The sequence below is a fragment of the Denticeps clupeoides genome, chromosome 19 (assembly GCF_900700375.1).
Source record: "Denticeps clupeoides chromosome 19, fDenClu1.1, whole genome shotgun sequence".
Lineage (NCBI taxonomy): Eukaryota > Metazoa > Chordata > Actinopteri > Clupeiformes > Denticipitidae > Denticeps > Denticeps clupeoides.
In genome coordinates this window covers 14,917,218-14,931,953 of record NC_041725.1, presented here as the reverse complement: position 1 = coordinate 14,931,953, position 14,736 = coordinate 14,917,218, and the positions used below count along the sequence as shown (strand labels likewise).

The following is a 14,736-nucleotide window of genomic DNA, read 5'->3' as shown; positions in this document are numbered from 1 at the left end:
TTGACACATGCGTGCAAGAGCATGAGTGTGAGTGTGCCTGCATACCATTGGTCTTGTGTGAATGTGTATTTAATTCACCATTGCAAGTGCTTTGTGTTTGTGTATGTTGGTGTGTGTGTGTAAATGCACCATTGCTGCTGAGCAAGAACTCAAAAGAAGAAGTTATGTATTAATAATACCTTCGTGTTATGCTTATTACATAGAGACTGTCTCTGCGTGTGTTTGCGTGTTCATGTGTTCGTGTGTATACCATTGCAGGTATGTGTGAGATATGTGCACCTTAGCCTGCAGTTTCGGCACCAACTGTGCTTGCCTCTGCTGGCTCTCCTGGTAGCTCTGCAGCTTCAGGCGATAGGACTGCGCCTCCTCACGCAGTCTGCGCTGCTCCACACACACGCCCTCCTGATCCGACTCACCCGACTGCAGTGCCAGCATGTGCTCCAGCTGAACACACGCAGTAAACACACACCAGAAAGACATAAAACCATAATTACTGATCCACAGCCACCCATGAACAGTAACCAATAAACACAAACTTCAGTGAAGACCTCTCAGGCCTTAAAGTGTGTCAAACAACACATGCAGCTGCCTGCAAATGAGGTCATGAGCCCAGCAACATATCAGGCAAAACTGCTGCGTCAGCACTACTAGGCAATCTACTATAGTTCAGAACAGTGTAGCGTCATGGATTTCTAATCCATTTTTTCTCTTAACTTGTCAAATGGATTTTTCTGATAGACCAATCAGACTCGATCAGATTAAACATTTTCTTACATATTCTGAAATATGTATATGCATGCAGTATACAGTACAGGCCAAAGGTTTGGACACACCTTCTCATTGAATGTGTTTTCTTTATTTTCATGACCATTTACATTGGTAGATTCTCATTGAAGGCATCAAAACTATAAATGAACACATGTGGAGTTATTTTGCCCTGATTACTGCTTTGCACACCCTTGGCATTCTCTCGATGAGCTGAAATGGTTTTTTGTCCAGTTGTGGCTAAAGAAGTATCTGAAGGTCCAAAGCTTCACTGCAACTGTATATTGCTGGTCCTTCACAAGATTCTAGGACATGATGCAAGGTGACGTTTACAGTAGTATTGCAATAGGTTCTGGGTTTCAGATCACACATAAGGTTGTCTGGAACCAGTTTAACCAGCGGGAACTACCGTAAAGTGGCGTGATTCAAGGGTAAAGGCCCCACCATCTATAGATCCTGTTTCCCTGGAAAACGAGAGATAACCATTCCCAAAGCGATGAGCTCCTGGGTGGGGTCATGACATTAAATGAAATCACATTAATGGCCTAGTGTTCACAGCCAGGCCGAACTCTGATCTCTATCAGGCTCCGCACAGTCTTCGGTATCAACATCCCTCAATCCCCGAAAAAACAAAAAGCCCAAACCCTTTACCCCTCTCCGCCTCCTCCCAACACACCCCACACTGGTGCCAGACACCCTGTCCCCACTAACAAAAACCACATGTTCCACCCAGTACAGCAAACAGTAACGTCTCAGCTGACTTCTCCCATAAAGAAAAGAACACGGAGTGTGAGAGAGAGAGAGAGAGAGAGAGAGAGCGAGTGAGAGAACTGAAGCCCCTCTTTCTCCTCATACAGCCCCTCTCTCTCACCCACCCCCGCCAAAAAAATGCAATGACACCACCGTGCCCCACCCGACTCCATCAGCCTCCACCCAGCCTCGTCTCCTCTCTCTAATCCCCCCAGCAGGCTCCACCACACTCTGGGACAACGGACCCTCTGTTCCCCACACTGGTGCCAGAGGCTTTCCCAACGTTAATAAAATGTTTCTGCCAATGGCTCTTTTGGGGGGCATTTATATCACAGGAAGAAATGCGCTACAAAGCGGTGTAAACACTGCCATTTTGGGGGGGAGGGAGGGACGGAGACTGGGTGGGGGAGATTGGAGGACTCCAGAGGGGGTGCGGGCGCTGGTTCCTCAGGTCCCCTGATGTAGGTGACAGCTCTGGCGGAAGCCGAGAGCCACACCGGGAACAGATTTGGGCGGAACGGCAGCAGATGTGTTTTAAAGGGTCCCACTGAAGCAGCTGTGATCACCGCGACTCACGACTGTGTATCCGCACAACAATCTCCACGCAATTACAGCTTGTAGGTTGCTAGGGCAGAATCAAGGGGAGGGCGGGGCCTCTCCGACGCACAAGACACGAATACATGGCGAACATGTGTTCCTTCTCATACACACACACACACACACACACACACACACACAAGTAGGGTTTTAATGCAGCGGGCTTTTAAAACAACACATGGCCTTCAGTGATTCACCAAGCTGCTCCAGCAGGCCTACAGGACCTGGCAGCGAAAGAAAGGATCTGCCGTTTTTGAAAGCGCCGCTCCATTGGAGGAGTGTGCCGAACAAGCTTTGTACAAATTACCCGCTCCACGCACTTGGAGCGCTCCTTGAACAACACATTACAATGTTTACGGCAGCCTTGCTCAGAGCATGTTCTAGTGAAGGTTCTCCTGTTCCTTGGGAGTGAAGAAAGGGTACGGTTAAAATCTGTTTGGGGAATAGTCTTGGCTTTAATGGATGTAAAATGAAAAGTTCTTACCGAAACTTTACATATTGGAGAGGTTCAGCAGACTTAAGTGAAATGTTGCACAGTTTTATCACTAACTGAACGTGACACGCCACGCTTCCAAAACTAGATAAAGGAGTACAGTTGCTATGTAGAATAATATGATTCATCCAGCATACAATTAGATTAATTCCCCCACAAGGTTTTTCCCACTTTTGTTTCATTTTCTCTTTTTTTATATATAGTTTTTTATATATAGTGTTTCTATTGCTGGGAAGACAGGCCATTTCAGAGCATTTACTGTTTCAGTGTTGATAGGTGATGAAAATACAACTTGCGTACTACATTTTGACAATGCACATGGAATTGGACCTAAGGTCTGTGTGCATCCCAAAGCATTCTGGCACATGAAAATGAATAGTTACGTAGAGGCTCTGATTCCCAATTGAGCATTCAAGCCAATAAACATAAACAGATTCTAAGGAAAAAACAAGAACTCCTATGTATTGACAAGGTGAAACTAAATCTGCTAACTAACGGGGGCTCCACCTTGGCCCATCAGTCCATGCTGGTGAAACAGAGAAACCACACCGAAAACATGACCTCCTTGGTGGAGGTAATAAATATCCCGGCTCTGGTTTTAAACTACTGCGGATGCAGTGCAAAAACACTCTCAGCACGGTGGTTGCATATTCCTTAAAACCATCAATCACCGTGATTCACTGTGTCTTCGACACTGCAAAAACAAATCTGAGCCGATCCCTCGCTGCCGATGTAGCTGTACTGCTACTGGACTCGTAAGTAGCTCGCTGCAATCCTTTCACTGCTGATGAACAGGCCATGAGAGGAATTAAACATGAAATTATAATTTTTATTTCTTTAATCTCAAGAACTGAAAAAGTAGAATTTATAACAAAGGCTTAATCAGAAAGCTCATTTAATAAAAAATTTAATAATTTATGCTTCTCAATTTGGCAGTTCACATAAGACTGTAACATGGCACATTTCAGAAAGAACTTCAGAGCATTTCTGATAGATGATGCAATGGCATTTTCCCCCCTGTAAGTGCAAAAGGCCCCCAACAAGGAAACCCCCCCTGTAATGATCCCTCTGAAGATCTCTTCTCGGGTTTTCATTCTCCCTTGCACGCACGTTCCTGGCCAATTTCTTGCCACTGCTTTGGCTGCAGCTCCCATATGAGAACACTGCGAGTGTCACTCAAGTCCTCCGCGCAGAATTCAACTTGCTGCTAAATCAGGAACGGCGGGTGCTTCACAGTGCTTGTGGTGCTCAAAGCAGTACTTTCTTTGCTGGGTTTTAGATGAAAGACGCAGTACCAGTTGCAGTATTAAGTAATGTGGATATGTCTGATAGTTGTTCATCGTGTTGGTCCCAGTGTCTGAAGGATGACACCTCACAGAGACCACTGACACTGACACTAACACACACACTCACAACCATGACAGTGGGCCCTGGTGGTGCTCACACCAGTGTAGCCTGTGGTCTCTTCGCCAGCACCCCACCCAGAGAGGAGCTGCGCTTTAAACACCCCTCAGAGAAATGCCATAAACACAGGACTGCTACCCATTAACCATGATCCTCACAGAGGGGGTGGGGGCGAAAGGAGGAAAGTAAAACTGCATGGCTACCAACAGAGCAAATGGGAAGAGGGAGAAAGACGCATGAGAAATGCAGCACGGTTCTTTCTTCTTTCGGCCCCTCGTTCGTCGCGTCGCCAAGTGCAGCGATCTAGTGTCACAGGCAGATTCCCTCCCAGAAATGTGTACAGCAGGCCTCTCTGTTCACTCACAGCTTGCATCCATCCGCATGTTACTGCTCCTCCACCATGCATCCTTGAGCAAATATGATGTGCATTCACCCGTACACACACACACACACACACACACACACACAGTACCTTACTTCGTTTAATGTTAAGTAAACCTGTCCATCCCTGTAGTGAGGCAGCACAAAACCCATGCTGTTTACGGCCCTTCTGTGAGGCACAGAAGCCCACGTGGAGCCCACAGCCAACTCAGCACACCGACAATTTTACTGCGGCGGTCGACACGCGGCCCCGTACAAAAACAGACTTCCTGGGTGTGCGCTGGAAACAGCCATATGTTTTCCACTCCATGTCCCTTATTTCACACCAGCCACCCGCAACCATGTCTTTGGCCGGGATTCTGCCAGCGTTACCGAGAAGTGAGAAACCCCTCCACTCTGTCCAATATGTTCCCAATTAGTTTTTCCCCTCTCTGCTCTCTCTCTTTTTTTTTTTTTTTTCATATTACTCAGTATTTCTGATTTGTGCCACTCCTCATGTTGTCTCATTTGATAAATATTTCAAAAATACATCAAGGAACGAGGGAGCTTTGATGCATCTGCCAATGAACGGCACGAGAACAGCTTTCAAAGTCACTGAAAGCTTCTTGCGACAGGCCCAAAATTTGCTGCCACGTAAAATTCTGTTTTTCAATCGTCGCCTTTTCTTTTTTGTGTTGTTTTTTTTTTTCTTTTTGTGGACCTCAAAAGTGCAAAAGCACATATTTTCATAACTCGATGGGATTTTTCAGTCAAGTCCACTCAACGGCAGAAGAACAGAATAGTTTCTTCAGCATTGTGTTCTGTCTGTTTGACCACTAATGCTGTCTTCATGCTGTTTCTGGCTGGGTTGTATGTATTTTTCAAGAAAGAATATCTATATCGTGTTGATATTCCGTTAAGACAGAATATTACACCTGAAACCATGAGCATAAGAAGACCTGGATCCTTGTGACACCATTGGGTGGGACAAGCTGAATGACATAAAGTCCATGGGACTGTGAATTTCCATGCTCTTGTTCAATCACTGCTTACCTGCTTTGCCCTCGCAATATATGCCCGACATCCTGGGCTGAACTCATTTAAAGAGCATCATTACCGTGACACCCTGCACCCGGTCACCCTTACCATAATACTTATCATTAGATCATCGCTAGCCACACCCATGTAACACAGAGCACCTGTGCACTGCACAGTTCTTTCATTGCTTGTTAAAGGCAGGTTAAGTGGTTTTATTTCTCTCCTTTTTTTATCTGGCTCCTACGTTTTACATCATTTCTAATTTTCCGATTCCATAATGCCAGGTAGTTTAGGAAAACTTGCAGATTAACTCGGAAAGTATATCTTTCTCTCACTTACAGATGTAAAAAAGACCATGTAGTGTGGGGGAAGAGAATAGAGTGTGTAGAAAAACTCTTTCTCCCTCCACACAAAGCACTGTATTCAACCACTCCAATTTGATGTTACCTGGCAGAAAGAGGCATGGCACAATAGAGGTTAAAAATGAACAGTTTCTAATTTATTAACACCGGTAAATAATTATTGTAGTTACATGTGAATATTGAATGTAAAAAGGTACCAAGGTTACAGAGAAAATAAAAATGAGAAGAAAGAGTAAAGAGGGAGAAGAGAAAAAGAGGGCTGAGAAAGCTCAGACCCCCTTTCCACATGTGAGCAGACCTTTATACCCCTGGCCTACAGGAAGTCGTCACTGGCCTACAGGAAGTTGACCAATTAGAACCTGTTGTTTCTTATGTTACGCCCCCGGTGCCTCCCATTTGGAGAAGACAAAGAGGGTGGGCGGTCCTGATGGCTGAAACTTCACACGTTGCCGTCAGACAAAAGGCATGTAAAACAGGGGTGCTGAATCGAGCCCGCCAGGTCGCCACTGAGGTACCGAGGAGCAACGGTTCTGTTCCCACACTGCTCACCACAGCTTTTGGGGCAGTGGTGGCCAAGAGGTTAAGGAAGCGGGCTTTAATCAGAAGGTTGCCGGATCGAATCCCGATCCGCCGAGGTGCCACTGAGGTGCCACTGAGCAAAGCACCGTCCCCACACACTGCTCCCCGGGTGCCTGTCATGGCTGCCCACTGCTCACTCAGGGCGATGGGTTAATGCATAGAGGACAAATTTCACTGTGTGTATCACATGTGACGATCATCACTTCACTTTCTTTCACTTTCTTTCTTTCTATAAGCCAAGCTAGCTAGTTGGTTAAATTTGTGCTAGGCTTCCATTCTTCCTAAATTTATGCAAATAACCAAATTAGTTACACTTATGTTAACTAATAACCTTGCAATCAACAGAAAACATTTCAGAAAATATCTCTTCATCATTTATTGCTCTTACACACATATGAATGGTTAGTACAAGTAGTAGAAAAATGTGCTTGAAGAAACTTTTTTAACAACTTTTTTATTTCTCACAGACAATATATTTTGACATGAATGAAACTTTTGATGATGAAACTAATATACCATGGTGTATGCAAGATTAATACTGGTCCTGTTCATGGACACAAGCCATGTTCTGAAATAAAAAACACATACATGCATGATCTTGTACACGTGTGTGCACCCACATCTATGCGTAAACTGTCTCAGACTACCCCCAAAAAAACACACACTATTAACCTGATATCCATGATTCATTCCAGAAAGACTGCTGCTTTTCCTGCATGAAGACACCTGATCCAACTCATCAGCTAATGATAATGTGCTCTATTGGTTGTGGAATTATGGAGAAAACTAAGCAATGGATTGGGTCTAAAGAACCCTGCTGCTCTCACACACACTCCAACTTACACACCCACACCAGAGGCAGAGCTCAAAGGGTTACAGCTGTGAGTGTTTTCCCTGGCTTGGCCTGGGCTCAGGGCCTTAATAAAGGGAATTAATGTAGAGCACTATCTGTCAGATTCCTAAACACAGCTGGAGCGGATGTCCAGCACCCCCCCCCCCTTCCCCTATACACACACACACACACACACACACACTCAAAACACTCCACATATCTTACTACTCCTCCACCATCCCTCTCTCACCCTGTGTCACTCTTTCCTTCTCTCTCTCTCTCTCTCTCTCTCTCCTCAGAGATTAGGTCTAGTGATGGAGCCCCAGCTGATTGTGAAAGCTGTTATTTCAGTGTCATTGAGGGTGATTACACAACTCAGGAGAGTGTACTTGGGGCCGAGGGGTGAGGTGGAGGCAATTGAGGGGTTTTGTGCTGATTTTGAAGCCTGGAGCTCCAGCGATTGAACATTAGCACTGAGAGGACTCGGCTCTCCTCCATGTGTTGTGATACAGGAGCGGAAGTGTGTATGTATGTGTGTTCTTGGCAGCTGCATATCACTCAAAGCCCCCTGCAGGGGACAGCAGGAAATGTGCAAACACACTCACTCACACAAGCCACCTTGTGGGGACCAGCAAAAAAAAACGTAGGAATTTAGTTGTATGGAGACATTTGTTCCCCTCATAATAAAGTCTGAATTCTTTTTCACTGCATAGAAAATGCTCAGTTAAGGCAAATGGAAGGCCTGGGCAAATTTTTACTGCTGGTAAAAATTTCAAACAGCTAATAAAGATTGTAGTTCAGATAGAATGCCTACTATAATGTGTCCTTGTATAAGTAAGAACTTAACTACAGGCACTAACATTTAAATGTATATTTGATTAAACATACTGTGCAGACATTGTTAATGTGGCACACTTGACTACAAAAATATTTTCAGTATAAATGAAGGCAGAACTCAAATCTTTTTTTCTGTTCATTTGTTTCAAAATGCATTGACGCATTTAGCTGTGATGCAGCCATCGAAATGACTATTTGTGTTCTTATTTCAGTATTTGCTATGTATAAGCTAAGAAAAAGCATGCGGTGATCGTTTTAATACATTTACATTTACGGCATTTATCAGACGCCCTTATCCAGAGTGACTTACAATCAGTAGTTACAGGGACAGTCCCCCTGGAGCAACTTAGGGTTAAGTGTCTTGCTCAGGAACACAATGGTATTAAGTGGGATTTGAACCTGGCTCTTCTGGTTCATAGGCGCGTGTGTTACCCACTAGTCTACTACTACCATCCTACTACCTACTACCATACATTTACAGTTTATGCCATCACTGGATATACACTTTGTTAGAATGCTGTATGGAATAAAAGCTTTTGTAGACCACAAGGTGCTGATCCTTCCATGCTCATATAGTTTGCACAATCGCGATCAGGCAGCCTCTGCCTCCTTATAAGCATTCACTTAGATAAACTAATGTCTTATTGTCTAATTATTATTGCCTATTTATGTGTGGAATACTAAATGATATTGATTTCACATTAAATTGAGAGTCATAGAGCCCTGGACCTGGAGGCACAATGTTGCCTAAATCCACAAACAGATGCTCAATCATATTGACCCTGGCAATCAAATGTTGTTTTGAATGCATGGCTCGCTGGGAGCCTCAAATCTATGGGGTTCAACTGGCCTCAGATTCATAGAACTCTGCGGGGGAGTGAGAAGCATACAAAAATGCGGTATAGCAACATGCACCAAAAACTGATACTGACAATAATCCAGACCATATTAATCAATTTTTTTTTTAAATTGTGGTCTCTGATACATTCCCACACAAAACAAGAAGAAAAGGCGAAGAAGAAAAGCCACGGGAGGAAAACTCGACTCGAGTGTGAAGGAAATATGGACTGGGATAAAGGCGAAATTTCATTAAATGCAGCGAGCGCTGTGGGACACAGATCTCTGTATCTCCCCCCTCCTCTCTCCAGCCACCATTCCTCCTCCATCCTAAATACCTCTCTGTGGAGGAGACCCGCCGCTTTTTACAGCCCAGATGACCCTGCTGACTCCGCTTCACCTGCTTCCACCGCACGGACGGGCGACTTTCATGGAGCCGAGTGCAACGAAGCAGTGAACGGGAAGAAAGAGCAGGAGACATCGCAGGACACGGGTGAACTGGAGTTAAAGGCTTACTGAGCGGCCGCAGCCACGCGTTCGTGGGAGACTTTTTCAATGTGCCAGTCCACAGAGAATTTTTCTTTGCCCAAAAGTGCTGCGTGGGGTTCCATCAAGCTTTGACAGCATCAGCGTTTCGACACTTGAGACTGAAACAATAAACTTGCTGTTGTGTTTGCGTGTCACTCATCTGTAGGGGACCCTTTACAACCCACATTTAACATTAGATCCATCTCCATGTATCTCCATCAGTTCGTTTGGAAGTGGTCACACTGCTTTGAAGTGACATCTGGTTCTTCAACACAATTTCCCTTGCAAGAAGATCTCTGGCAAACAAGGCACGGCTGCACTATCTCACATGCCAGGGGCTGTAAAATGCATACATACTGTCAAACAAGCTCACATGCGCATTAACGCCACTGCTGAAGAAACTGCAACCTGGCAAGGCTCCAGAATCAACACAAAGGGGTCAAAGTTCACCCTAACATGGCTATAATCTCCTGAGACAATCGGGCTTTGCAAAGTGGGTCAAGGGTTATCCAGGTTCAGGGGCAAATTTGTCGTGAGAAAGGACAACTCAGCCAGGAGACAGAGGAAGGCTTTGAGAGAAGAACACCATGCAGCTCCACTGCAATCCCGAAAAATCCCACTCCACTTCCTGTTGGAAGAGATGAGACTACCTCACTGTTCAGTGTTCGCTTCATCCGAAAGTGGCCTACAACTTTTTGGGTTCTTTGATTTATCTGTGAAATATGTCAGTGGATAAAATGATTAAGTGCTTATGCAACCAGACATTACCAGACATTACTGATTGATAACGTTTGCATTTGCTGAATACTGAACTATATTATTAAAAACGAATGCATGGAATAGTTAACAGGGTATTTGTACTTTTTTCCATAACGATGGGCAATAAGTCTATGTTTGCCAACTACCCACAGCTAATTAAAGCTAAACCCTGAGAGTTTCTTGGCAAACGATTCTGAAGGATTATTTTTCCATCACAGGTAGAAGCCGTCCTTTTCAGTGCCTGGTAGAGACCTTTAAGTAATGCTAGAAGTGAATAAAAATATTTTTCTTATAGAGACGAGATGAAAATCTCTCTATGTCTGGAAGCACTAAACAGACAGGTGACTTGTGAGACTCCGGGATCTCCGGCATGTTAAAACCGTAAGCAGTACAAAAGCATATGAGGATCATTCGCTGAAAAATGGCAAAGCAGGGTGCCAAGTTTGTAAAATTTGTTAAGCTCCGTACAAATACACATAAGGATTATCCACGGCAAACTCCTTTCCTTCTTAATGCATCTGGCAGCATATAAGCGGCAAGATTTAAAGCCTGCTATGCCATGAAAATCACAAATTCTCATTACAAATGTCCATCTTATCCTGATTGTAAGTCGCTCTGGATAAGGGCGTCTGATAAATGCTGTAAATGTAATGTAAATGTTATCCAAGGACTTGATAAGGAAAAATATGTTCCAATGTACACATGTCATGGCAACCCTGGCGCTAAGACTGAGAGGCATGCTGTTATGGACTGCATGTCGAGTATCGTTACTCCTCGATGGGGCAGTGGTGGCCTAGCGGTTAAGGAAGCACCTGTCATGGCTGCCCACTGCTCACTAAGGGTGATGGTTAAATACAGAGGACACATTTTGTTTCGATTTTTTTGTAGGCTAATATATTTTTTGCCACTCGCAGATATGTACCATATTGGCCTGAATGTAACACAACACAAAACATAAGGTGACCCTCTTTTCACAACTCTTTGGCACAACTTTTTTTTTTTTTTTTTTTGCAAGACCACAAATATGAGGTGACCAGTATTTTGAAGGGAAAATCTTCTTATAAAATATTGAGCCCTTTCCCCCAATAAACAGATATTTTCACATCGTGTTCACAAATCTCCGAAAGTAGAAAACACGACAGACAACACTGACCAGTCACATTACATAATTATGTGATAATTATGTCAACACAAGAACAGTTCAAAAATCAGCACTTAAAAATGTGTTAGCTATATAGCGGATGCAATATATAATATTACATAATATATATATAACAGATACTATATAATAGTATCAGTTTCTTAGCACATATTGCCCAGCCACAGACGAGCTGTAAATGTATTTTCCAAAAGGTTATGAACCTCTGTGTGTTGCATTGCCAGAAAAATGTATGGTTCCTCATGCCTTATGTTTCGACTCTTAGCATGGAGCACATTCATTTTGATTACCTAATGGAGCCTGTTAGCGGCTTGCGCAAACTGCACACAAAACCAAAAAGTGCAGATGTAGAGTGCATTGTTCAGATCCAGCAAGAGCTCGGCATCTGCAGGGAGAGCACATGAGGACAGGGAAACTGATGCAGGCCCTGACTGAGAATGACAAAGCGAGCAGATTGCACAGAGATGTGAAACGCGATCTGTAGGTCAATGTAAACTGAGAGAGAAGAAAGGAAATAGTGTGTACAGCATGTGGAAGTAAAGAAGCAGAAAGAAAAAAAGGACATTGAAACCTCAAACATAGGCAGTCATAGCAGACCTCAGACGACTTCTTCCACGGGTTTCGCAGAAGGACGGACTACCACAACATTAAAGGGATGTTGGACAGTGCTGACAAAGGGGGCAAACAGTTGATGCTCAACACAGCAGCTCATAACAAGAACAAGAGATAAGGAGTCGGCTGTGTTTTTGCTGCAGGGCTGACAGACACAAATCTAGACCTTTTAGCTCTACATTACTGCTAAACCTAAATGATGATTAGAATGAATGATGATTGATATTCATCATCTGTTTATAACGGTATGATGGTTTGGTTTTTATCATATGTTTACAGGTTAAAAAAAAATTTGCCGCTCTAAAATATGTACCATATTGGCCCGAATGTAACAGAACCCAAAATATAACACAACCGTACTTTTTTCAAGACACTTGTGAAAATGTTGCATTTGGCACCATCTACGGGTCTTGTGTTTTTTTTTTGTTTGTTTTTTTTTTTGTCTAGACCACAAGTGTGAGGTGACAGTATTTTTAAGGGAAAATCGTTCTAAAGATTATTGAACCATTTCCCACCATACATAAATGACCAAGTGCAACATTTTGCCTCACTTATTTAATTGGAATCTTTTTGAGATCTGCTTCGAGATCTGAGGAAGTCTTAGGTCACCAGGGTCTCCCCTACCACAAATATATATACACACACACACACACGCACACACACACACACACACACACACACACACACACCAGTACAGCAAATGAAGTATTTATAGCACAGAATTTTTTTTGCAAAATAAGCTTCAGTGACAGAATGTGAGAGAGAGAGAGAGAGAGAGAGAGCACAGTTGGAGTTCATTCGACTCGGCCAGCAGAAAGTGGGCAGTGTTATCACAAACGGCAGCTTTGTACAGAATGAAAAATGAACTTTTTCTTCTGCGGCCCCGGGAGAGGAGGCCACTGACCTTCCAATTTTCCCCCCAAAAAAGCAGCCTCGAGCCGTAAAGGGGGGGGTTTGCTGGGTGGCGTCGGTGCTCCTTGGAGAGTGATGCTGACCACAAGGTATCACTTCATGAGCTTTTTGTTCTACGTAAACTCCCCCAAGCATAACATACTATAAGAGCAAGCGATTTGTCTGCTGCAAGCCACCTTAAAGGTTGTCGTTTCAGCGTAATGAGCTTTAGCAGTTTACATTAGTGCTCTTGTGAAGGTGAGAGAGCGGGTCTGGCCTTCAAACAGAAATAAATACGTCCACGAGCATGCGACAGCGCTAACCTTCAGTCGCCGCTTCGCCGCCGAGTTTGTTTATCAAACTCCAAAGGGCTTTTCCTTTCTGGAAAGGGCTGCACGGCGCCAATGTTTGCTGTGCCCATATTCCATTTCAAAAGAGCAACGCAGTACGGCTCTCTGAGGTTCTTTCACACACTGCCTGCCGAGACATCCATGCAAAAGGAAAGGAGGGGGGGAAAGATGGGAGACACATGGAAAAGCGTCACAAACAAACGTCCGAGTGCGTCTTAGCGGGGATTGCCGCAGCGCGCTTGGCCTAGTTGGCTAAAGCTGGCCTGCCAACGTTCCTGCTTACGTCCTGCAACAAGGTGATGCCAAGGTATGGCTCATCTTGGCCTTTCAGTGCCAACATAATGCAGGCTGTACATTGGCTAAATAACCAGTTATAACCAAAATAATAATAATTATCCAGACTCCTAAAGACTGAGATTTCATAAGAACTTGGTGCCACACTGTCCTGTCCTGTCTTTTCAGAATGTACAGTACAGGCCAAAAGTTGGACACACCTTCCCATACGTTGGGTTCTTTATTTTCATGACCATTTACGTTGGTAGATTCTCACTGAAGGCATCAAAACTATGAATGAACACATGTGGAGTTATGTACTTAACAAAAAAAGGTAATAAAGGAAAGGAAATAACTGAAAACATGTTTTATATTCTAGTTTCTTTGCTCTGATTCCTGCTTTGCACACTCTTGACATTCTCTCGATGAGCTTCAAGAAGTCGTCACCTGAAATGGTTCTCCAACAGTCTTGAAGGAGTTCCCAGAGGTGTTTAGCACTTGTTGGCCCCTTTGCCTTCACTCTGCGGTCCAGCTCACCACAAACTGGTTCGACTGGGTTCAGGTCCGGTGACTGTGGAGGCCAGCTCTCCACTTTTTGTTAAGTACATAACTCCACATGTGTTCATTCATAGTTTTGATGCCTTCAGTGAGAATCTACCAACGTAAACTTGGACACACCTTCTCATTCAATGTGTTTTCTTTTATTTTCATGACCATTATTTTTTTTTACATTTCCACTACTTAACAGGGACGGCTAATGAACTATAGATGGCAAGTAATGTTAATTGCTATTGAGTAGTGTAATGATGCTTAATAAAGCTTGGTAAGTGTTCTGTGCTCCTACTCGGTCCGTGAGGGCAGCCTGTCTAAGCATCAGCTGGTCTCGGTCTGAGCAGGTCTGGGAGAGGAGGTCCCTCAGCATCCGGTTCTCGTCCTGCACGGGGCCATCAGCACTCATGTCCCCTGCTGAGATGAACAGATGATGGAGAGGTGAGATAGGAGACCCTGTCAAAATAGTCTTATTCTGAAAATACTAAAATGACTGAAGCTGTTTGCACTGATTTGAATCAATTTCCTTCCATTATCCAAGAGAAAGAATTATGACCAATGAATTGAAGCTCCTTCCACCATGCTGTTAGCAACACTGCTAATCCAAGATGAACATGTCAGATAATTACTCTCCAACCTGACCATTAATTCAGGGGTAAAAGCAGGTCAGGCTGCTGCCGGATCGGTTTCCCCCGGCCATTCTTTCCACACATCGGTGAGCATGAAAGAGAGGAAGTAAAGAACAGGGCTCTTCCCCCGGT

The 14,736-nt window shown here is 44.0% G+C and overlaps 1 protein-coding gene across 3 annotated transcripts in view; it reads right to left on the bottom strand.

Moving 5' to 3' along the window:
- The window catches only part of crocc2 (ciliary rootlet coiled-coil, rootletin family member 2), a 45,022-nt gene that overhangs the window by 29,239 nt on the left and 1,047 nt on the right, over window positions 1-14,736 (bottom strand). For 2 of the 3 annotated variants that reach the window (XM_028961333.1, XM_028961335.1), the window contains exons 3-4: window positions 14,271-14,392; window positions 280-444 (exon numbers count right to left, since the gene is read on the bottom strand). In XM_028961333.1, coding sequence (XP_028817166.1) covers window positions 280-444; window positions 14,271-14,392 — 287 coding nt within the window. The remainder of the gene's footprint in view (window positions 1-279; window positions 445-14,270; window positions 14,393-14,736) is intronic. The other variant, XM_028961334.1, reaches the window with a different exon arrangement.